This window comes from Mytilus trossulus, chromosome 2, assembly GCF_036588685.1.
Source record: "Mytilus trossulus isolate FHL-02 chromosome 2, PNRI_Mtr1.1.1.hap1, whole genome shotgun sequence".
In the NCBI taxonomy this organism is placed as follows: Eukaryota; Metazoa; Mollusca; class Bivalvia; order Mytilida; family Mytilidae; genus Mytilus; species Mytilus trossulus.
In genome coordinates, this window is record NC_086374.1 from 23,446,624 (window position 1) to 23,473,526 (window position 26,903).

Genomic DNA, 26,903 nt, shown 5'->3' on the forward strand with positions numbered 1-26,903 from the left:
ACAGTAAACAGTACAAAGGATAATAAATAAAGGATGTAGTTAATGTTCTTGCACATGTATCAGACCATAAGGCAAGGTTATAGATGACCAGTCCTTCTAGAGCTCAGACTGTAAGACCAGGTTATAGATGACCAGTCCTTCTAGAGGTCTCCAATGGCAATGAGCACCAGGTTAATAAAATACTCAAAAGGTTCAGCAACCATGCACTTATTTCCAGATGGCTTTAGATGCATAAAACACAAACTAATAAGTTCAGCCATCATTTCTGTCCTCCTCCATGTCCTCATGTCTAATGAATGACCAGTATCTTCAACAAAAACAGTAGATATCAAAAGTTGGACTACTTTACCTGCATGTCATATATGTATTAGATAGATTTTTGGTTTTGTTAGTTTTGATATATTTTGTTTATGGTTCAGCATGTTGTTGAACTATAAATGAATAAAAATAGAAAGATATGAAAAAATGAGAAGAAATATGGTCATAAATATTTACAATATGAGTGAACTTGTCATACAGGGGTCATGCTCTCTGTGTGTGTATAGTGTTGATGGATGGTCACATGACGGTGGATGGTACCAAACACAACTGTCATGATGTGTATGTCTGCAGTAGGTGTAATAGACATCCCGGTTCAGGACAGTCCCGTAAACCATTGTAAACTGTTAACCTTCTTTGGTACATAGATGCAGGGAAAAAAAACTGCTTACCCAATCAAAACAAAAAATGAATATTAAATCAAATTCCCTAGCTGCAGTGGTCCCTGATCTATTCTTTGATTGTATTTTAGCTTTGTTAGTAATATTTTTTGTCTAAACATTTTATGTTTTCTTCTTATTCAAATATTTTTATGCCCCATCTATGGGCATTATGTTTTCTGGTCTGTGTGTCTGTTCGTCTATCCCTCAGTCTGTTCGTTCGTCCGTCTGTCCTCACGTTAAAGTTTTGGTTAAAGTTTTTGGTTTTTGATGAATTTGAAGTCCGATCAACTTCAAACTTAGTAAACATGTTCCCTATGATATGATCTTTTTAATTTTAATGCCAAATAAGAGATTTTATCCCATTTTCACAGTCCACTGAACATAGAAAATGATAGTGCGGATAGGTCATGCATGTTCTTTGGACACATTCTTGTTCCTTTTGTTTTCTTTTTGCTATAAATAACACACACTAGGATAAAGTTTGATATCCTTTAAGGTGTAGAAACCTGAATAATTTTTGTTTTGAAAACTGAAGTACACTTGTGTCACAGATAGAAATAATTTACTTTAATAATGATTTGGATCAGATCACCTTTTAAGAAGATAAATACTCAACAAGACATTAAACTTCGAATAAAAAACTAAAAAAACTTCATAAAAACAGTGAAAAACAGTGAAAATCAAAAACCAAACAGAGCACAACTTTGATAATATAACCAATTGTTACAAGTGTTATGTAATTGTTTCTTCCTTTTGATAAGTTGTCCTCTCTTAAAGTAAATCTGTGGTTTCTGTAACAGTTGAGGTTAGCTGCTTTAAAACCTGTGATGTAAACTGTTAGTCCTGAATAATTAACAACACATAGAAATTGAAGCTATAGGAAATACCCGTATTCACAGACTACAAATGAAAGTGATCTTCATTTGCATTTATCATTACAAAAAGAGTCTGTCCATATAGAATCGACTAAATTGAGATTGCATCTAATAGGCACAAGTTTTAATTAAGCTTAAAGTCCAGTCCCTATTTTTGCTCATTGTATTGGTTATAGTATACTTATTTTACATCAAGCAACAGTTTGTATTTGTTATTATACACACATTTCGTTTGCTTATGTATAATGTGTGATTGTCAAGTAACTATTCCTGACTAAAATATAGGGACTGGGATCGATATGTTTTGGGGGAAAGCTGAAGAAAATCTAAAAAAAGTTATGATTATCCTGAAATTAATTAAATAATTCAATTTTAAATATAAAAAACTAATGAACATTGTTAGTTTAAAGGAGTTTTATAATTGACAATGACTGACATGGTTCTTTTTTTAAATAGTATCCATAGCTTTTTTTTTTAAATTCAATATATTTTTACAGTTCTAATAAAATTTTAATTTTGAACTGGAAACTTAAATTTTCATTTCTTTTATTTCAATTTTATTCAGCTGAAAAGAAAGTAAAATTTAAATTGAAGTTGTTTAAAACTTTTAAAGAGCCGTTTTATCGTGGAATGTATTCATTGTAATTTTATGAATGAACGAGAGAGGAGGGGCACTTGTCATTAGGTGAATAGCGATAAATGGACTAAGCAAATTAATATCACCGAGGGCAATATTTCACACAAAGGCCGACTCATTCATTGTAGAGGTCGACCTACGTTATCAGCGCAAAGATTTTACCTGTAAACTGGAGACAGGTAGATTCTCTTGAGATGTACCAAATACACAAACTAAGATTAAAGGAATTTATTTCATTTGCTGTTTTTGACCCAGATTTATACTGATAGAGGAAAGTTTTGAAAGTTCTACATACTGTTTTTAGTAGTGTGTAAATACACTGTCTTACCAGTAAAAAATCCTATTTGCATGAATATTTATAGATGGTTGATATCTGTAACTTGTTAGAAGATTTAATTGGCCAAATTGATGAGGATTTAGTGAGACTTATAATATATTTTTTAAAGGATACATGATTTGTATAAGTGAATGGTTGACTTAGTGTATCCAACAAAAAAGGCCATTTTGAAAATATGTGGTACATTTTAACATGTGAAAAATTTTGCAATTAAAAATGGAATAAACATGTTGTTAAGTGTAAAAGTATTGGATTATATATAAAAATGATTTTGTGATTCTATGATGGATCTAGCTTTTATCAGTAAACAGAGGTAGGTTTGAAACATTTCATTTTTTGAGGTCATTAAATTATCAGAATTCTATGAATTAATATTGATGTATTTTTTTTTAGCAAAAGTGTCAAAATAATAAGGGGGAATGATGATCATAAGTTTAAAATCCTTATAAAATATATAAAGTTCATTTTAAATGTTTTATACTTTGTCAATATATTTGTATCTATCATGTCTATCTGTATCTATCTATCTATCTATCTATCTATCTATCTATCTATCTATCTATCTATCTATCTATCTATCTATCTATCTATCTATCTATCTATCTATCTATCTATCTATCTATCTATCTATCTATCTATCTATCCATCTTTCTATCTATATACATTTATATATAAAAGCAAGGGGTAAAGTTTGTGAAATAAGATCGAGAATGGAAATGCGAAATGTGTCAAAGAGAAAACAACTTGACCAAAGAGCAAAAAACAGCCCACAGCAAACAATGGGTCTCAACACAACGAGAAAATCCCGGGTTCAGAAGCTGGCTACTGCTATCTTGTTACAAGGTCTGCTAGTACATCAATAAATACATACAAACATAATCTGTATTGAGCATATTTTTATCAGTTTGAAGTGGAAAATGTCAACTTCATATCTTTCATAGTAACACTAAGCTTAAACTTTTTATTTTTATTTTACAGCTAATGGAGTACAGACAAGCCCCTGTTAGTCCTGGGGCATCCAGTGTGCACTCCCAGGATGACATGGATAATGCGGACATCTTAGCATCCCCTCCTGTTTCTCCGCCTCCTGTCAAACAAGACATGGATGATGATCGATTACCCAATGAACTTTTGGAGGAGATATGTGAGGACATTGGAATGAAGGAGGGGATGGAGTTAGATTTTGTGGAGTTTTTAATGGAACAGGACATGGTCGATCCACATATGTACATGACTCCAGAAGCCATTAAAAACACATTAGCAAATGTCAGTTCAGCTCCTGTACCCAGCTCTGTGACTTTTGCCATACCGTCGAACAAAACAACCTTTAGTGCTGAAATTACAAATAATAGATCAAAGACTTGTGGTAGTCCCACTACAACATACTCTCAGGCTTCAAGTACAAACGGTACAGTTGCAACATCAAGTGGTTCTAGTAGTCCTGTAGCCAAACGATTTCATGTGTCTACTTCAGGGCCACCAAGTCCTGTAAGAACAAAACCACCTATTGATGTTTTCAAAGCTCCACCTACTCCTCCAACACCTCGTCGGCCTTCTTCAAATTCACAAAGTATTGCATCACCAAGTATATCAAGTACACAAGGTCCATTTTCACCACAACCATCTACATCAACTCCACAGAAACAACCTCCTCCTTACAGTCAGGCTACTTCACAACAACAGGTTGCCCAGAAATGTATGCAAAGAGGGAATCAATCATCATCAGGTGCATATAATTATCAAAGACTAGGTCGACCAGCGCCACCTAATGTTAATGTTCAAAACATGCATCAGCAGTGGCCTGGTAAAATGCAACAAAATCATGTGCCTCAACAGCCAAATCAGATGAATCAAGCATGTGCTTTAAATGGAAACATGCGATTCCCGCCACAAACACAACAGTATTCAAGACACAGGGAATCTCCGATGGACAATGGTTATTTCTCAGCTGATACTGGAAGTGTTAGAAGTTATGGTTCTTCTGTTCAGTCATCAGCATCTGCATCATCTTCAATGACTGCAATTCATCGCTCAGCATCATTACCCGATCAAAAAAGTGTTCATTTTGCAGGGGACTGTGAACGTCCAGTATTGCAACAACAGCATTCAACAGAAGCTTTAGGGGGTTACAATCCTTATGATACAAATATACCTGACTGTGATCTTATAGAAAACCAAAGAAATCTTCCGTCCAAAATATTACCACGTCTGTCATCAAGCATGAAACCTGACATTGCTCCTTATAATTTGAATTATCCCCGTGGTAGTAATAGTCGACCAGGGAGTGGGGATAATCCAATGGCATCTGCACAAACATTTGAATATCCTCATAGCAAAGCAGGGGATATATTTGATGTGGACAATAATCAGAATAATATGTTTATCAATAATTACAATAGTTCTATGCAAAATCATCCAATGCAAGAGCCAGACTTTTCGTCTTGTTCGGGTGGTGCCCCAATGGGGATGCAGCCATTAAGACATTTTAATGAACAAAATTCATGTAATATGCAGCAGATGAATGCACAGCAACAAATGTATGGTTCTATGCAGAGAAACAAAGGTTACAAACAAAATGAAATGGGCAATATGAACTTCTGTGATAATCAATATGGCCATCAAGGGCAGAATATGAATAATAGTTGTAGTATGATGAATACAGGACCTAAAATGATGGGTAACCCTCATGGTACCCCACAAGGTGGAATGATGGGACAAAACTGTAATTCAGGTTTCCAAGATGAGGATTTCAATCAACATCATATGTCCCAACAAATGCATATGAATGGACAGCAACCCCAGATTATGCGACAAGGCAATATGGGTAATGAATTTGATCAACCACAATATAATCGAATGCAAGGTGCTAATATGAACAGTGGGATGTTCCCATCAGAAACTCAACAAAGTAATAGTGCTCAAAATTTGTGTCAGCCAAACTGGGGAGGCTCTGCTCCTCAGACACCACAACCACAACCTGGGATGAATCCAAAAGGATCACATCCTGGTATGTCTGGTATGCCAGTGCCAGACATGCAATCACATGGACAGAATCCTATGCAAGGAGGAGGTCCTCCAATGCCCTGTACTATACCAAACTGTCAGAGTTGTAAAACAGGGTCACCACACCGTCCACCAATGTTGTCATCGCAACAAAGTTTTATACAGCATTTAATAACCGATCGATCTAGTGCCTTCCGATCACACCCTCTCTTTCCATTATTACGGGATTTGATTATAGCAGACATGAACTTTGCGTCACCACATTTTCCATATCAGTTGATAAGTAATTTACCGGCAGATTTTGACAAATTATTACAAAACTTTTTACATAGGAATCCACCAAATGGACAGTATCAAAATAACTATGCAGTGGAAAGTGTCATCATGGATGCCTTGAAATATGCTCATCATTGTTTAATAGGTAAGATTTTTAAAAATAATTCAAGTTTACAGGAAAGCAGATCTATTTAGTTTTATAGCAGCAAAATGTTATGTAACATGTCATATATTGTCTGTTAATTTCAAGTCTTCCCAAATCTTAACATGGATTTAATTGAAGCTATAGTAAGTATGTACTATTATGCAGATCCGTGTGAAGTGAAAATAACTGTTCTTACATCTTGAAAGAATGGCAAAAGACACCATTCAAAACTCATAGGTCGAAAATAAACTGAGAACAACATGGCTGAAAAAGAAAAAGACAAACAGACAAATAATAGTACACCAGACATAAGTCATATATCATAGAAAACTAAAGACTAAGCAATACAAACCGCACCAAAATTGGTGGTGATCTCAGGTGCCCAGGAAGGGTAAGCAGATCCTGTTCCCCATGTGGCACCTGTCATGTTGCTCATGTTATGACAAACCCGGTTTTTAAAATAGTTTTTAATTTGGTAGGTCACATTCTTGAAAAGGGAACATGCTTGGAGCAACCAGATTGAATATTGAGGGACATGATCACAAATGATTCCCTATGGGACAATAATTCAAATAACAAAAATATTTTATGGCACAAATGTAGGTCCTGTCCAAACTCCTTTTACCTTTTTAGAGAAAAATAATTATTTGATAGGTCAAATGAACTTTTGTCTACTAAAATGGGAATATTCATTACAACTTTAGTGAATATTATACTCAAAGAATTTTTATTTACGGAAAAAGTTATATCGACTTGAAATCTTAAACAAACAGTATTAACAATAGACACAAGGCTAAAACTTGAAGTTTTAAAATACATGTTAAAATCAAAACTTTATAAACCCATTGCACTTTGATACATATAAGATTACAGAATATATTTACAATATGTTAAGTTAAAAACCTGTGGGACATATGGAATAGAATGTTAACGAAAGGAAAAGAAAACTGTAGGACATTTCATTTAATATCTTAATTTGCAAACTTAATTGGCTGCTGATATTCATAAATACTAAATGCACTCAGATTGCTGGTATCATTATGCATATTATGGAAATATAAACCATAGGCTTGTGGAAGTTAAGACAAAAAGATGTTAAAAAATGCTCATCATATGGAAATTTTAGTTTGATGCATAATGGATAATTTCAATGAAGTTGATATAAATTATCAACTCTCAGTTCGTTCCAATTGATTGTAACTTGACATGTTCACAATGCTGCAGTGTAGACCAGTGGTTGCTGATCAAAATTATCTCTATTAAATCAGTGAAAGGAAGCAAGGCAAATACTACAGACTTCAGGAATTGCATACACTGTTTGGAGCAACCTAGGTGACTAAACTTCCTGTATTTGGTGACACCACCCACATGTGCAAGGCTTTCTATTTAAATTAATATGCAAGTTAAATTGTTCAGCCATTCTTTCATGTGAAGTCATTGGATATTTTTGTCATGAAATGTAAATCTAATACTGTTTTAATGAAGGTGTACATGCTGGTTAGGTTTTCTTGTTGCACTATGTACATAGTACGTTAGAAAGACAATAGTTTTACTCGTATTCATTATGTTTTCCATCTCTCTTACTTTTACTGAAACTACATAATCAAGTAATTATTCCTCACTTGCAATAACCCATTGATTTTTTTCTGTTGAGGTTTTTAAATGTAATTTGCTGTTGTTTCAAAACGATTTTCATCAATTTGCACATGTAAACATGGGATATGTTGTTGCCGCTAGCGATTGCTTGAGTACTTTTTCACAATATACTCATTGATCGTAAAACTTTTCACCTGGTTATAGGTAATAGCCATTCTATATAAGGCACAGAAAACAAAATATGAAAGTTTTGATTAAAAGATATTTGATTGTTATTTAATTGATCTCTAATAGTGCTTTAGTGCATGTATGTAGATGAGAATTGATTAGTAGAAAAGTATTTTTAATACACTCAATTAAGATCACTTTTATTTCTAATTTACTTTTTCAGAGAAAATTCGATCTCGTCAAGAACAGGATAAGCATACAAAGAGTACATCGAAATCTTTAAGTGCAATTGAAGAATTTTGTGAAAAATTTGACAGATCAGTTAGAAACAGCGTGATAAAGGTTTGTAGAAATAAGTTAATAAAAAAGATTGAAAAAAATCTGAATGGTATATGAAGTTAGACCCTTATCAACATATATACTTCAGAAATATTATCTGGCTTCTTATAAAAATATATATTTATAGGACATACACAACATTAGTAACTTCTAATGGGACTGTATTTATACCATGTAAAGATGGTATATAGGCCATATATATGATCAGATCAAAAATTTATGTCTTAATATCATGAATATCATGACTACATGTATATCAAGATCCCTCAAAATAAAGGTCCACAGAATGATGTATCTCAAATACCATGCTTTAGTGATCATATATCAATTATTCTCCACTCAAGGAGTTGGGGAAATATTGAAATTATCCTTTTTATCCATAATTTTCTTCCTATTCATCTCCTTCCTATTCATCCAATTCATTTTTTCATAACTTTTCTCTTGGAAACTTATGAACAAAATGATGTGATAAGTTGAATTGTTGGAGCATCTTTCAGATATGTCGGGCACCTACACCTATTTTTGCAGATAGTTTGAATTTTTTAATATTTTTCAAACATTTTCATCACACATTTCTCAGGAACTGTTGCATAGAGTGATTTCATAATTGGTCTGCAGCATTTTCTCTTATCAAAGGCTTTTTGTGATCAGCTACTTTTAAAATGTCCATAGTCTTAAAAATAGCCTTTTGTGCTGTTGAGAAGAAATTCACCCCAATCAATCTTTTACATTGACTTTTTGATCTAGGTGACTTACTATGGATTCATTATTATTCGTGTTCATGAACATGGAAACCAAGAATTTAAATGTTAAACAAATTATAAATTTTCTAATAGAATGTATGCATATTGCTAAAATGAAATGAAACATCAACAAAAATGTTTTCCTCAATCCACAAAAATTGATTTCCACAAAAATAATTTTATCCACAGTATGTGTACTTGGATCCACTTAGAGTTTCTGTATTTATGAATAGTAAAGTATGTATTCCAAATCAACACTGAAATCATTATTGAGATAGATATTTTAAAGGTCAAAATATGGACTGGTTGTAAATCTGGTGAATAATTTGAAATAATAAATGCTTTCAGATGTTCATATTTGATAGACAAATACTATATAATAAAGGTCATATGAACTGTTGCTTCATTGTCTCATTGGCTTTAAGCTGCAGCTTTAGATCTCAGTTCGTCTCTAGAATCAAATGTCCTATCATAGTCCAACCTTGCCATTGTTTGGCCATGTGATGTTAAAATAGCTATGAAATTTTATTACTCAAAATGTACTAGTAAAATCTTAAATTATAATATATATCATGTATATTGTTGAAACTTTAATATGACACCTTCATCATGACTGTAACCAAACTCTTGTTTCATTGGTAAAGTCTTTGTTGATATTGCAAAAAAAAATCAGTAAAAAGTAAATACATTCAAGTCACACCTGGCTGCCACATCTAAGAAAACTAAATTTTTATTCATTAAATGGTTTGGACTACTTGGTGGTGTCAAAAATAAAAGTATCTGCTCTCAGTATGCCTGGCTGAGCTGTTTTTGTCAACTTGTCGATCAAACTGAATATGAAGGTAGATTGAATAACTAAAGTTTGGCGAGATACCATCTCCATGTATTACCAATACTCAAAATGGGTGGTCCTCAAGTGATAGGTTCTCCGCCTGGCTATTGTTAATCACTGACCCGACTACTGACCAAGTAGATTGTGTATTGTTTGACAAACAACTCTCAGCCCCTCCCTGGGAATGTAAGGAATTTGATAACAAGGCCTTGGCTACTATACAGATTTATACAAAGTCATTAAAACGTTTAATCAGATGATAAAATTACAGCTGGATGATTCATTCTAAAATACACATTTTACATTGTGTATTGGGTTTTCATTTAATATTTCATTTTCTCAAGTTACTTTGATAAATTCTATCATATGTATTATATTGTCCTGTGTTATCAAAGTTTATTACCTGAAATAAACAATTTGAGATCAAGGAATAAATCATATTAAAGGTATATAAAAAGTTTTAAAAGCCCTCATAATTCAGAAGTACACAATAAAGGAATTAAGGCACTAAACAAAGTCCAATACAAAATTAATTGGAGTTGTTTAGGAACAGAAGGAGCAATTTGTTTAAAAAGAAGAAAAAAATCAACAAAAGAATTATATAAAATAAAAATTGTGTTTAATTTGTGGTGAGTTATAAGGGAGGAATGTTTGGTTAATCAGACAGCCATGTGTTTTTACTAATATCACTATGACTTGATGATAAGGCCTCTCAAAATGTATCTTGCACAATTAAACATTGCTATTTTATTCTGTCAAGTATTTGGTATAAAATACATACAACATTAATATATATATATTATATATTGACATTTCTAAAGAAAATAACATTCAATGTAAAAATGTTCTTCCCAGAGATCCTTGCCATTTACAATTTTGTTTGGGTTTTTGTATTAATTATATTTCCTTTTACTCAAGATATAAAAGAAATTAAGTTTAAGGGCAAAAAAAAAATCTCATTTGACATGTGGTTTAATAAACTAGATAAAAAAAATTGTTTTGATAAATTTTGCTTTAGTGATACGTAGAACTTTTTCTGCCCAGTTTGTGTATCTTTATGAAACCAGTGAGGATTTTGTTATTCAGACTCCATGCATTATTTTGTGGATTTTGCTTTTATTGTTTCTTTTCAGCTATGGCTTTGACTTTGATATTTTCATTGCACACTTTGTTTCATCTCAATTCTATTCCATATTTTAAGGGGTGTGATGCCAAAATTATCAGAATAAGCAAAACTACAATAATGCTCTAGTTGCAACTCTTCAGACATGTCTTTCGAGCTACTGGAATTTAGGGCTTTTAAATAACTTGAACAGCAATAGGATCATCATTCACTTGACATAAGATTTAAGACCGGTAATTAATGCCAGTAGGTAAAAGTTGGGTTTCACCTGTTTCTATTTCCATGACTTTATTTTCAACTCTTTGTTTCTGTATTTATTAGTTTTGTAAGGTTACACCAAACAGATTTAAGACAGCTGCTTTCATTAGGAGTGTGTGGGGTCTTTCAGATCAACTTTAAATTACCTGCATTTGTAAAGGTTTTAAATTAAAAAAACAAAAACAAAAACAGTTCCAATATCACTCCAGATCTAGTCTTGATTTTGTGCTTGACTGACAAATTAAAGACTGGCTATGATATTGCACTAACTGACAGGCTTATATCATGCAGATCTAATGAGTATAACATGCAATGACTAGGCCATAGTATTGTACATGTGTGGTGCCAGGAAGGAAGGACTAACCTTGTGTTAATATTGTTATTTTTCTATTGCCTAACCATGTTTTTTTTCCTTTGACCTGAGTAATTTTAAGATGTTATCTTTCTTTGGGTTTGTCAGTATCTGTTAGTATGAATATTTTTTTTATTTTCCCCTCCCTTTTTAACTTGTAGTGATGAATGATAAGGTCAAACTTAAGTGTGGATTTACATCAATATGGTTTATCAGTTGTTTATGTCTGTATAAATATGATATATTGTGCTTGATTTCATCAAATTCCACTCAGACATTTTACAACATGGAAAAATGTTCATTGTGATTTACTATGACATTCATAGATATTCTTCATTCTTTTGGTATTTCTTGGAGGGTCTTCATGAAAATCTCTGTATAAAAAAATGCCAGAGTTTGGGGAGCAGTTGATACAAAATTGGAGGAGGAGGCAAGGGGACCTAGGCCTTAGGCTTTTTGTTAAAATTCTTGAATAACTGAACAAACTTTAGCTTTGACATAACAGACATCTTTTAATTGCTGAATACTTTTTTCTCAATTTAGACAATTAAATTAAACCTGTATCAAACTTTTTTATGATATAAATAAGACCATCTTTTTTTTCTTAAATTCTAAGAAACTTTTGTATGACACAAGGAGTGTTGTTAACAAGTAAAAGTGTGTTTCTTAGTGTTATAAATCTGTTGGTGATCCCTCCTACATGAGACTGGACTTTGTAAGATTAGAGGTGATAATATGGTCAGTTGTTACATTTATCACCTGTTATCTATTATTATCACTCATTGTTTGACCATGATATAATCATGACACTTATTGTCCTCAACACATTTTCTCTAATATCATTGTCTGACTATAAACAATGGCTTTTCATCGCCAAGAATTATCACTTTTCTCTTTGTTTTGGTATTACATTCTAGGACTTTCAGGAATCCCTTTCCACTGGCTAATATTGCTTTGACCCCAGGGGCACAATCAAACCAGGTATCCTTCCGTCTTGTAAGAGCCGACACACAATACTCAATAATTTCATGAAATTTATGAATAAGGTTCTATCAGAATTGTTTTGGATGAGTGAAAATTAGTGCTTACATTATAAACTATTCTTAGGGAGGTATGTCCCTTGGTAATGTAAACTATATGGAAAATGGCTGTGTTAGTGTCCTTAAACTTACAATTCTTAACAAGACTTTTATGAAATGAATATAACAATGTTTACACCAGCAATAACTAGATTGTCTTTAAAAATCAGCGTTGATCAATATATTTGCTTTGTTAGCAATCTCTGACATGAAATGTAGTAAAGAACCACAAAAAAGATAGTGTAGTTGTTGCCTTTGGAAAAATGAATGTTTCCATTAGCTGAAAAAATTGGAAACTTTTTTCAGTGATCTGAATTTTGAATGACCAGTTAATTGGAGGACTTTATGTAGGAATCACTGACAACTGACCTAATTTATGTATCAGTTCTTTAATATAACATATTATACTTATGATAGTTGATAAGAGTATCAATGTTTTAATATGACTTACTGATGGACAAGAATATTTACTAAAAAAGGTGATTACTGCTTTTTGATTGGCAAAATGTGTAACTGTAAATATTAGGTTTAAATTTTGTTGTTGAATAATTCTTCATGCATCAGATGTAAAAAATCAAGTTACTCATAAATTTAATACAGCAACTGCAAAAAATGATGGTTTCAGTCATTCGGTAGTTTAAGCAATGTTTTTTATAAACAGTTATATAACTTGTGCTTTTTTTTCAGCCTGCAACATTCCAGGTTCCTAATTCACAGAACCAAGTTACAACAACAATGGGTGGACCCATGGGTCCAGGAATGACACCTCAGATGGAGACACCAACAAAAGACCACAAATATAGTGCTATGGATAATATGATGGTTAGACATGTTATATTTATTTATTCAAGAATCTGTTTTTCCAATTTATGATTTTTGTTCACAATACTGTTGGTGTAAACAATCTTAAATTTTTATGCCTCACAAAATAAAGATTAAGTTTGAATTTCAGTGGTGTCAATTTTATTGTTCTAGAGTTATGCCCCTTTTCAAATAGACAAATTGCTGAAACTTTCATTTCCATTCTCTAAATTTAGTTAGGCTCATATATATATATATGTATATAAAAGTCTATAAAAAGGACCAACCAGCAAATTTACTATGTACCGGATCGTCTAGAATACTATGCAGATAAGGAAAAAAAAATATCAGTCTAAAGATTTGCACAACAGTACTGATATAAGGTGTCATTAAACGAAAATGTTGTAATAAAATCGTGTTGACAAATATTTTGGCTCAACAAATGGCCTTCTTCTTGTGTCACAAGTTTTAACAATACTTTGTACAATATATTTATACAAGTCTAAGTTGAAAACAACATACAAACTAATGGTTGCGTTGGATATAAAAATCACAATTTTTATATGTGTGCATGCAAAATTAATTTCTAAGGAGGGGGGCTGCACAAACAACATTTTCCAAAAGACAAAAAAAGGGAAAAATTATATTTTAACAAAACACATTTGACTAGCAGGTCAAACAACAGATGTTCTAAAACCCTGCTGACTGCCATTGGCGATTGCTAAATAAACTGATCACCAGATGTAACAAAATTGATCTTAATTATTAATGTGATACCAAAAAAACAACAATAATTATAAAGTAGTTCTAGTGTACTCCAACAATCTAATAAAAGGACATGTGTTTTATGATAATTTGATGACAACCATTACAAGACAATTTTATAAGGATTGATTTTTATTTTTGTAGATGGTAGGTGGAATGTTTGCCTCACCAATGGCCAAGAAGAATTTAGAGATGTCAGCATTTAGTGGCCAGTTTAAATCTCTGAAAGACTTGGCTGATTTTAGTGATAATGGCAGTCTTGTTAGTAGTAGCAGTAACCATAGTAACAAGTCAGAATCAAAGAAACACCCCAGTCTGCCAAAAGAGGTAACTGTTTAAAGAGAAAAGCACATTCTGTTTGTCCAATCCTTTGGTTTTCGGATTACTTGCTTCAAATGGTCATGTAATTTTTTTTTATAACTGGACTCTTTATTCCTTGCATGGAGATCATAGGAATATATTGCATTCACCTGGTTCTTCCATCCTTTCATTCAACAAATTTTTCCTTCACAAGTATCAGCAAGTATCAGATGATAAATAATTTTACATTTGTTTAGATATGGTTTTAAATATCGATGTGTTATTAAAGGATTTTTTTGAAAGGTCATAATACATTGAATGAGTTCCCCTGGAGTTTTTCTCTCAGTTAAATGTGTTGAAGTGTAAAAATGATGAACAGGAGGTTATGACGTGATTAAGTTTATGCAGGTATGTCACTGATACCTGCCTTGACTTTCCAGGAGCTGGTTATTGGCAATAACTGGGATTGAGATGATACCATTGCTGAGAAAATATTTAACAAAATTACTAAAAATTTATATTTTACTCAGCACTACGTACTGATAAGTGTTAAAACATGTACAAGTGATAAAAAATATTTAACCAACACAACAAAAATTATCACTTTTTTGTTCTTTCTCTCTTTCTTTAATTTTGTAAATGACCAATGCAAGTTTTTTTTAATATATTTTATAATTTATATGACTGATGTGAGCAGGTGATATAGTTTGTAAATGGAATGTTTGTTAACTAAAAAAATCATAAGTCCACAAATTGTGTTGAGATTTTACAGATCTTACATCCTGTAATATGGAATAACGATAACAAATTTGAAATTCACAATTAATGCTTTTTGGTTTTCAAATATGTTGATAATTGATGTTTACCATTAAAGTGTTGTTTGATATTTTCCTCTTTTATTTATTATTAATTTATTTATTTTTCAGGCTGTAGCTATAATGTTGGACTGGTTAAGACAGCATAAAGATAATCCATATCCTAATGACGATGAGAAAGCTATGTTAATTAAACAAACTGGATTAACAATTAATCAGATTAACTACTGGTTCACCAATGCTAGACGTCGAATTCTACCAAAGTGGGCTCAACAGTGTAAATAGAATCTGTAATAATTGTACAATGGGAGATAACTGTGCTAGTAGAAAAGGTGCCTAGGTCCTGGCTTTTGGTGGATACTCATTACTCTGTTATTGGTCCTAAAGCAGTAGTTTAATAATAATGTGAAAACAAAAAGAAACAATAAATTAGGATTCAGGCCACATGATACAAATTTTATAAATGTCACTATTTAATGTTATGTCACAGGTGTGAAACGTATGCAATACAAAGGTTGTTTATACAAGTGATTAATTTAGTATATTTTGTTATTATTTAAAGTAATGAATATTTACAAAGTGGTTGTTTTAACTCTGTATTTTGATACAAATTTTTCAATGATATTTTTGTGTTTTGTGGCCTTTTGTATTAAACTATCAGTTTAGATATTTTCCTGAAAGTTTTTTTTTTTATTTACTTGGAAAGTTTTTCGGATATGAATTTTCTCTGTAGAACAAATTATAAGTTTTATAGCCGTGAGCAAGATATGATGAAAGAAACAATGAAAAAAATTGTAAATTGCTGCAGTCAAAAATAGTGAAAGTAAGAAATCTGATCTTCTACACTTAATGTGTTCCTCTACAAAGTGATGTCCATGACAAGTTGACTTTTATATATTATGGTTAGTGCTGAAACAAGCATATTGCTTGGTATAAGTAAATGCATTTGTTTATATGTGCCTATGCATTATTGTAATTTATTTTTGTAAATTATTGTCCAAAGGACATATAAAAAGTTGTTGAATTATAAAACAGTTTAAGTGAAAAGGAACTGTCTAATAAAGAGCATAATTATTGTAACTTCTAACACTTGTGGTGTTTTCAATTGTTAAGACTTGCTGCTGCATGGAGGTTAAAATGGCAAAAGTTTATGATAGATGAATGGATTACTTTCTGGGGTAAAAATGCTGTTGAAACTAATTGATTTATTGATATCATTTACTCCATTTAGATGAATGAATTTTGATCAAGTTCATGAAGAAGTAATATAGCATTAGCGATGTAAATACCTTGTACATTAAAAGAGTTAGTGCCTTTTTATACAACTTGTACATAAGTTTTGGTTTTGTAATATTATGTAAATATATAAAATATTATATTAAGTAGTTATTATTTTTATTAGAATTTAAATGGTGTGACTGTCAGAGTTACAAACTTGTTTTATTTGTCATGTTTTTTAAGTGATTGGGAATTAGATATTGCATTAATGAGATTATTAGAGTTCTGCATTATAACCTTATTTTGTTTGACTTACTTATAGCTTATTGCCTTTATTTAAAGGTGCATAACTGTTGAGGACAAAAGTAATAGACTACATTTTATTTAATGTTTTTTTAAAAAAAACTGCCTAAGTCATAGTGAAAATTTATTTTGTAAAGAAGAAAGCTGAATATTAAACCCAGAATGAAGCAAAATATCATTTTAAAGAGAAAAACAAACAGAGAAATGCATTTATCGTTGTTTTTAACAAACCATGACCTTCATATTTTAATATTATATTTGACCAGTAAGGCAGTTTCATTTTTGATGGGCAACTGAGTAAGAAAATAAAAATTTGGTTGCCTAATTTAAAATATTTGAATGAGACAAAGATTTTTGGTGCTTCTAGTATTATAGCAATATCTTCTTCCTAATTGATCATGTGATGTAATACAAAGCATGTGATGATCATGTGAGAATTTTTAATGAATAGTATGTTTTACAGTGCGTGCACTTGGCTATACAATGGCATCTTCTTTTATTGAAATAGTCTTTGTGATTGTATATGTGTTGATGTTAGTTTCTCTTTTTTCTTTTCTTTCATACTCTTTCTATCTTTCTTATGTATTCATATTGAAATTATCCCATTTTTGTTGAGCCTGCAAAGTTTCAGAAGCAAGACATATCGATTCATTTGTCTGGTAAAAGTTTTTAAGACATTCAAGACTTTAAATTTTAGAAACTCTTGACATCTTTGACGGAAGTCTTTCAAAGATTTTGATATAACATTTGAAGCAAAATTTAGTAAAGACTTTTTTTCTTCTAAATTTTTTTTATTTTTAATGATAGACAGATTTTACTCCTGAAGGCATTACTGTTAAATAAGTGTAGGCAACTCTTTAACTAATATGACTGACATGTATTCTTCACATACAGATTGGTAAAATCTAAAGAAATTATGGTTTAATCATTACAGAAACGTACTGTATCTATGGCTGTTGTCTCTACCTCAATTGAAGAGTGAAATCTCATTGTACTTCATTAACTCACTAATTATATACATTTTTATATTATATCTTTTTCCCATTTTATTTTAATTTCAGTGCTTTCTAAAGATCGAAAACATGATCTCTTTTTACTTAGATGTTGATTGTATGTCCATTTATTATCTTAAAAACTTTCTTCTTTTTTAAAGTTTTATTGGTTGCAAAAATGGCCAAAAAATTTCTTCAATGCAGTTTATTATTTATGAATATTTGACAAATTACTTATTTCAAGAAGATGGAAAAACAAATTGAAGGAAAAGTTGTACTTAAAGACTTTGATGTAGTGAGAGTATTTTGAAGCCTTAATTTCTACTTAATACTATTTATAAATGTTTTTCCAGTAGTTCCCACCTTCATTGCAGTATTATACCTATTGCTGAAAACTTACTTATCTTGGGCCAATTTCAGAAACAAACAATTGACAAAAAAATTATTAAAAGGTTTTCATTTAGCAAATGACAATTGAATAAATTGTATAAATTTCTTTACAAGGTTAATTTTTTTAATTTTTTCCAGAATAGATGATATTGTACGGATGAATATTAGGGATGTTTAGGTAAAAAAATAATAGCTTCCTGGAAAAGCATTTCATTACTTAATTTGTGTTTGGGCTTTTTAAAAGCAAAGTGTAGAATTGAAATGAATATTATAGAAAAATTGTGAATTGATTTTGTAAGTAGCAAGCCTTTTATCAAAGTGCCTTTTTATAGGTGTCATGGTTGTACAAGTGTAAAGGCATGCACAGATTCTTACGTCAACATGCCAATTGATTTTTGAAATGTTGCTCTCAAAATTAATTCCCCAATGCAATTTACAACACATTATGCAAATATAGTAGACAGTCAAGAAACAGTTGTTAATCTTGTCCAGAATGATGATATTGTATTTTTATAGATATATGGCATTTTATAAACAGCCTTTAGAAGTATTTTACATGTATAATACTTAGCTTTTGTCTGAACAAAAGAATGTGCCATTTTTATTGCTTTTTAAATTATAAACATTGTTGAACAAGCATGTGAAAACAAATATAAATAAAATTTGTTTAAAATTTATGTATCTTCTATAATTTTACTTCAGTCCTAGGAATTAATTTGGCCTATGGTAAGGTAACTGGATTCAATTAATATACAAAACATAGCACCAGAGACAATCTATGATTCTTGTTGTCTGAATAACCTGAAGTTTCCTTTGAATTAATAGGCCAAATGTTTTGAAACTATTGGATAAATGATACAAAGACACTGCTAATATTCATGTTAATAAAATTAATTTTCATTGCAGCAAACAATTCGCAGTTGCAGAATCTAATGCATCCTGGGTAATATTTTCAAAAGCGTACACCAAAGCGTTTTGATTGGTTTAAAACGTTATAAACAATGGGAATTCAACCAATGACGTAACGTTAGTTTCACTTTGGGGTACGAACAATGAAATTACCCATGATGCGGTGGATTCTAAAACAGCCAATTACTTACATATCCTCCTTATTCTCAGTAGGACATAAGGCCACAACTAACTGCCTCCACTTTTTCCATAAAGCAAATAGTTGTATTTCAGAGGAAATAAGATTTGTACGCCTCATATCTTATAAATGCAGATACCTTCTTTTCTTCAGTTTTCTGTTCAGCATATGTCGTCTGTCCTTGACCTCAATTTCATGATTCAGCAACTGCTTAAAATCCTGTTAGATTTATTTTGGGCCAAGATATTACAAATTGCAATCTAATCTTTATTGTCGTTGGCTGGTAAGGTACACTTTGCTACACTTCAGGCCTGTTATTGTAAGTACACACAACAGAGTGCAGTGACTTAGATATTCATAAAATCCTATACATGTCCAGGACAAGCAATTAAACACCAGTAATAAGACTTACTCAGATATTCAATTTCCAAAAAGGGGCCTCCGTGGCCGAGTGGTCTAAATAGTTACTACTGTAATCACTTGTCAGTCAACACTGAGGTTGTGTCTTCAAAGCCCACTTGTGTAGGTGCACTCTACTCCAATCTTAATTGACTAGGACCTTTAGAAGGTCGGTGTCTTTTTCAAGGCACTCTGGCTTTCTTCACCAATAAAAACTGGCTGCCATGAAATAGCCAAAATGCTATGCTAAAAAGTGGCATTAAAAAACCAAAAATCAAATCAATTTCCAAAATGATGTGTATTGCACTACATTAAAACAATTACACAGAAAGTTGCAAAAAGAAGTTCATAGTGCTTGTCTTTTCTACCAAGAGTTATGAACAAAGAAAGATAATTCAATTCAAAATATTGTCTAAATATAACCATTTGCTTGATATAATACAATTCAAGTTCATAATGAAAAGGCAATCTTTATCTTCTTAAACATCTCAGCACTTTGACTATAGGATTGTGTAAGTCCAATTTTTGTTGTTGGAAAGAATAGATCCATTGTTCCTATAAAGGCAAAAGTAGTATACTGATGTTCGAAAATCATAAATCGAGTGAGGAAAAATCAAATCTGGTTACAAACTAAAACTGAGGGAAAAACATCAAATATAAGAGAACAACGACACAACACTAAAATGCAACACACAGAGAACCAATCTATAATATAGCAATGGTCATTTTTCTGACTTAATACAAGACATAATAAGAAAAAAATGGTGGGTTGAACCTGGTATTATAGCTAGCCAAACCTCTAGCTTTTATGGCAATTTCAAATACTACATTACAATGACAACATTACATGACTGGACTACAATATGGGAAAACATAGAGGACAAAGAAACACCAATAATAGCTATCAAAAGGTACCAGGCTTAAAATTTAATACACCAGACGTGTGTTTCTTTGACATAAGAATCATCAGTGACTGTTAAGATAAAAGGAATAAATAAATTCAAAAGCCAAAACAAGTACAAAGTTAATTAGCATTGAGGACCAAAAGTTCCAAATACGGCTCCATTTATCTGCCTGGAATAAGAATACCCTTAGTACTTAAAATAATTCATACTTTTGCAAACAGTAAATATAAAATATAAAAAACTGACTGAATAATAGATATACATGTTAACACCGAAGTGGTGACCAACTACAGATTAAAAACAAATACGTAAATTAACCTAAATCAGCACATAAAAAAGAACCGTCAAACAATGTATTATATGTTAGCGGAAAAGATCAACGCACAAAAGTGACGTCACATTTAAATTTCTAATTTTTTTTTAAATGGATAGAGATCAAGATTAGATTTGTCATACTGATATAACATGTATTAATAACAATGAAAATAACAATATGTATTAGTATTTCTTTTCCTTAGGCACTGGCCTCCAATACAAGAAGAAATACAGGTCAGCTACTAAATCTACAAAATGCACACTGAAATATAATTCTCAGTCACAAGAAATGTGCTGTACAACTTTAGTAATATTCAGTGTCATATGATCATGATACTGGTACTGGGGGACCAGGGGGCGGGGGGGGGGGGGAATCTGAATAATCAGGGTGTCAGAATACTCGGGTTTTTGTTCTGCAAGGAAAGGCATATTTTAGGACCAGAAAAATGTGTCAGTTAAAGCAGGATGTTGTAATACTCAGTGTTCGAATTAGGCAGGTTACACTGTAATTGTTCTCAAAATCAACAAACAATTCTTAGAGAACAATATAGTAAACTTATGTTTCAAACTACACAACATGCCCCAAACTATTTTCGTAGATAAAATAAAATAAATGTGCTAGTTGTGAGTGAACAGCTGATTATCTAAGTTGTAATTAGTAAAACATTTAAGAATTTTGAGCCCTCATTGCTCTTCATTTCTACTTGATTTAGCCTTACTTTAAATATTCGAGGGTCACGTTTCTGTACATACCAAAAGTGTCATTTAATTTTACAGATTTATATTAATCAAGCAATCGAGTCTTTAATGGTTCAAGACTTCTAGCCATGGCAGTATGATTATCAGTGGGTTGGGCATTCCTTGTTCGAAGTCCTTGGATAGACTATATATATACGAGCTATTATACTACAAGATGCTACTCGAAAGGAGCTGCTTTAAATATTTCGATTAAATCGTGTTGATAAATAGTTTATTTAGGATTTAGTACATAAGCACTACCTTTTTTTTCTTCGTCCTTCGATTGGTGTTCATTATAGTTTCTTTAAAATGTCTGTGACATTTGAGGTATTGTGGACCTGGTATTTGTATTCTTCGTATCTTATTCACAATTAATCACAAATGATCCAATAATCAATTGATCCAATTAAAGTTTTATATGCTTTGGAGATGGATATTGTTGACATTTGATGTTATGATAAGATCTGCAATTGCGTCATCTGCAAATAATACTACGCGTCATCTGCAAATAATACTACGTTCAATCATGTATTGTGGTATATTGGTTGGTGTTGAATACGGACATAATACTGATTACACTGGCACCCCTAATTCGACACAATGTTGACTGCTGTACCCCTTTTTTTGACATTTTTACCTATTGTGTTTGTTTGTTTTGTTCACGCATCAATGACAATGTAATGGAATTTGATGCGACTGTCATACAAAGTGAGAGGTTTAGCTAGCAAGAAAACCTGGTTCAATCCACCATTTTCTACATAAGAAAATGCATGTACTAAGTCAGGAATATGACAGTTATTATCCATTCGTTTGATGTTTTTGAACTTTTGATTTTGCCATTTGATTGTGAACTTTCCTTTTGATTTTTTTTTTTGGAGTTCAGTATTTTTGTGATTTTACTTTTTCTGTATATCCTGATTGTTCTCCTATTACGACCATGGTTTGTTCCCGGTCGATCGATAATGTCTGGATTCATATATTGGTGTTCCCTCTCATCCCACGGTGATCAAGTTTGTTTAGAGTCTGTGGTAGATTTTGCCAAATTCTTTTCTGAAACTATAGTAAGACATAAATCCAAGGTTTTTTTAGACGCCATAAATGAATTCCATTAGCTGGGTTTCAAACGGAAATAATTTCCGAAAACCACATTTTAGTCAGCACGAGTTATAATGTAACTAGTGACGCTGTGTTCCATGAGTTTGCAGGCAACAAAAGTCAGCGACACTGGTCTATTAATGACCGCTTAAAAATTCCTTTCTGCTTTTGTTGATCTCCTTATGTATTGTACTTTTAAGTCTTTAAGTACCATTAAGTCTTAAAGGTTCTATAAGTGTATAAATTTTAGGATGGGAGATTTTTCAGCACACAGTTCTTTCAAAATTTTACGTTTTATGATTTTCTAGTTCGACTGTTTTATGAACGTTGATATTTGGCTTTCATAACAATGTTGGCGTTCATGGTCATCTTGTGATGATCTGTTATGGTAAGCACATTACATTTTTCTGAATGAAAACTAATTTCCCAGGTTCGTTGTCGTAATGCCAGTTTGTCAACGTTGTTTTGAAGGTGAATATAGTCGACAGTTTGTGTTATAGTAAGATATGCAATGGTATCATTTGCAAACAATACTACATTCAATTATGATCGTGGCATATTGTTGATGTAGAATAAGGACACTCTGGGACCTAATACGGATCCAACTAGCATCCCTAATTCGGCATCTGCATATCCTGATGATTTCCTATCATCCCATTGTGATTAAGTTTGTGTGTTAAGCGTCTGAGGAAGATTTTGCCGAATGCTTTGCTAAAACCATAAAAAAAACTCAATCCAAGTTTTTTTTAGACGTCATCAATGAATTCCATTTGATCGATTTCACAGGGCACATCCGAAAACCACGTTTTAGTTGATTTGAGATATTCTGATTGTCAGCACGAGTTATGATGTAACTAGTGACGATATGATTGCAGGCAACAAAAGTCTGCGACACTGGTCTATTAATTACCACTTCAAAATTCTTTCTTTTATATGTGACATGAATTTGCTAATGTATGGTACTTTTAAGTCTTTAAGAACCATAAAGTCTTAAAGATTCTATAAGTGTAAAATTAAGAATGGAAGAATTTCAGCGGACAGTTCTTTTAAAATTCTGTACGTTTTATAACTTTCTAGTTCGACTGCTCTGTGAACGTTGTAGATGTTTGGCTGCCATAACATGTTGGTGTTCGTGACCATCTTGTGATAATCTGTTATGATAGGGACATTACATGTTTCTGAATGAAAACTAAGATTCCAGGTTTGTTGTCATAATGCCAGTTTGTCAGCGTGGTCTTGGAGGTGGATATTGTCGACATTTTATGCAATAGTAAGATATGCAATGGTAGCATTCTGCACTCAATTATGTTTTGTGACATATTGTTGATTTAGTATATAAGGACACTCTGAGACATAATACTGATCCCACTGGCACCCCTTATTCGACATCTGTATATCCTGATGGTTCTCCGATTACGACCATAGCTTGTTTCTAGTCTCTCAGGAATGTCTGGATTCATATGTTGGTGTTACCTCTCATCCCATTGTGATAAAGTTTGTGTGTAAAGAGGCGGTGGGACATTTTGCCGAATGCTTTGCTGAAATCAATATAAAAAGACTTAAATCCAAGTTTTTTCAGACGTCATTAATGAATTCCACTAGTTGAGTTTGACAGGAAAATACTTTCAGAAATCAACCTTTTAGTTGATTTACTTATTTAGTTGAACTGCTGTCGCCTTTATTTTACAGGCAATAAAAGAAAGCGACACTGGTCTATAATTTACCGCTCAAAATTCCATTCACAAAGATTTCACATGCCTTTGCTGATCTCCTTATGTATGATACTTTTCAAGTATTTCAGTGCCATAATTAAAGTCTTAAAGACTCTTTAAATGTAAAATTGAGGATAAAAGATTTTTCAGCGGACAGTTCTTTCAAAATTCTACGATCTTCTACCTTTTATTATTTTCAGTTCGACTGCCTTGTGGTCGTTTTAGATGTTCAGTAATGGCATCTTGCTTAAAAGTTATTCTGGGTCATGAAGCTGTAACGTTTGAAAGTTAAACTTACATCAAAGGCCTTCAAAAAAAGGAAGGAGATGGGATTTAGCGATTAGCACATTCGACTTATATATCTGCATCTGTGTATAGATCACATAAAATAAACACAAGCAACACCTAGATAAATGAATTTTAAGTATGTTTTATGTTTTAGAAAAATTAAAAAATCACCAGGATTTTGCCGTGCACTTTTTTTCATTTCTCCAAAAGGTGCCAAAATAAACTAAGTTGAGAACAATTTTTTTTTATTGACATGGACATTAGATGGACAATAGATACCTGACAATAATTGGTTATCTAAACTGTGTACCTGAGTGGACCATATCAAGGTAAACTCAACTGTTTGTTAATTTTATCATGTTCTGCAGAGACGAAAAAAAGTGTACGGCAAAATCCAGTTAAGTTATGAATTTTCTAAATCATACAATGCATTTGAATTCTACAGGTTTGCCTGTACTCAGATAAAATTTTGAGGTGAAAATACGGCCATTTTAGCCATAGGGTTCACATGAACCTGAAACGTACGACATGGTACGTTTATATTAGTTTGAGTCTCCTCGTATATAAACTCTACACTATGGGACAAATGTCAGTATATGGATTGCAAGCTTTTTTTAGCATCGGACACAAGCAGATGTAGTGGATGAAAAACTCCAGTTTGTACCAGGATTTGTTTTTACTTATTGAGTTATAACTATTGTCATTTGAACAGCAGCTTACTACTGTCGCCTTTATTTATCATACAATTATGTATATCGAGTCTGTGGTGAATCAAAGCTCAGTCCTTCTGCCTTAATTATTCCTGTTCTACATCAACAACAATTACACTAAAAGTTAGTCAAGTCCAAGTTGTGTCTACTTTTCATACAAAAGTAGTCTAAGCTTATATACCACAAGCAAGGTTCGGTTCGTTGGGTTGAGAGAAAAAATATATAATGTGATCAATTGCTATTGCATTGCAATTGTTATATCGAAAAGAATAATATGTGCACGTCATTAAAGTAATAAAGATCCTTATCAGATGATCTCAAAACCTGTTTCCTGCAATGCCATAACTAGGCGCAGCGTGCGGTCATTTATTAAGGTTTATCATAACAAATGGACAAATATGGCCGTATTTTTACCTCAAAAACTACTCTGTGTACAGACTTACCTGTGCTGTTTTGAAAATTTTAACGCCTAGCATCTACTAGATATATAAAAGTCAAATGCATTTTGTGTTTAAGAAAGATATAATCTTTCTTTGTTGTTGATGGCATTTTTTTACCTTTCTGCAGAAGGTGAAAAAATAAAGAAACACCTGTATTACTTTGATACTGTCCACTCGCTGACTCATATAAACTCTTTAACTCACCTATAGTTGTGAAGATACCTCTTGTCCATGTCAATTAATGACACTCAAAACAATACAAAACAGTTTTTTACCTGATGGATCATCTCATAGTTATACCACAACTTAGCTGATTTTTACACCTTTTGCATGAAGGAAAAAAAATGCCCTTCAAAATCCAAAAGAGATTTCATCTTTCTGAAACACAAAATTCATTTAACTTTGTTATATCTAGTGGATGCCAGGCATTAAAACTTTTTCAACTTCACCGGTAAGTCTGTACTCAGAGCAATTTATGGCATGTCAATATAGCCATATTTGTTCGTTTGTTATGATGAACCTTAAATTAAGGTTAATGACCCCTTCTGTAGCCATTTTTGTACGAAAATTTCAAACTTCAATTATATCGGTAAACTACAGATATAATGAATAATAGAGATGGGTAATTTTGTACATATACCGAGGGGAAACTTGATGCAAAGCATTATAATTTACTGTTTCATTACATTTAATAGAAAAAGAGTACTTTGTGGCAAGTAAACCAAGATTTTTCTAGAAAATCCACAGCTTTTATTACAGAGATTTTTGTTAAAAAATTTGAAATATAGATTTGCTTTTCTATGATGTGCTAGTGTTTATTTCTTACAAAAAGTTCTAACCAACCTGTAAATTCCAAAATACCTTGTGCTGAATCACTAAGTTCGAGCACACCCTAAAAGGTGTAAGAGATTTGGTCCATATTTTTAATTGTTTTAACCAAAATCTACAACAATAAACTTGTGTAAATGAAATCAATGCTAGCACTGCATGCAATAATCCTATATCTATCAGTCATCAAATCGCCAAATATGAGAGTACAAGGATATAGGCTGTGGATTTTCTATAAATTTTCCAAATGATAAGCATTGAATCAACACAAAGGTACATAATCCTCAAGATCTTTTGACTTGTTATCGCTAACAATATGTGACGAAAAATTCGTATAT

At 32.0% G+C, this 26,903-nt stretch overlaps 1 protein-coding gene across 3 annotated transcripts in view; it reads left to right on the forward strand.

Moving 5' to 3' along the window:
* The window catches only part of LOC134706779 (myb-like protein AA), a 55,128-nt gene extending 36,403 nt beyond the window's left edge, over positions 1–18,725 (forward strand). For all 3 annotated transcript variants that reach the window (XM_063566047.1, XM_063566048.1, XM_063566049.1), the window contains 5 exons: positions 3,529–5,974; positions 7,962–8,080; positions 13,152–13,286; positions 14,175–14,357; positions 15,257–18,725. In XM_063566047.1, coding sequence (XP_063422117.1) covers positions 3,529–5,974; positions 7,962–8,080; positions 13,152–13,286; positions 14,175–14,357; positions 15,257–15,430 — 3,057 coding nt within the window. In that variant the 3' untranslated portion in view covers positions 15,431–18,725. The remainder of the gene's footprint in view (positions 1–3,528; positions 5,975–7,961; positions 8,081–13,151; positions 13,287–14,174; positions 14,358–15,256) is intronic.
* Positions 18,726–26,903: the final 8,178 nt, after the last annotated feature.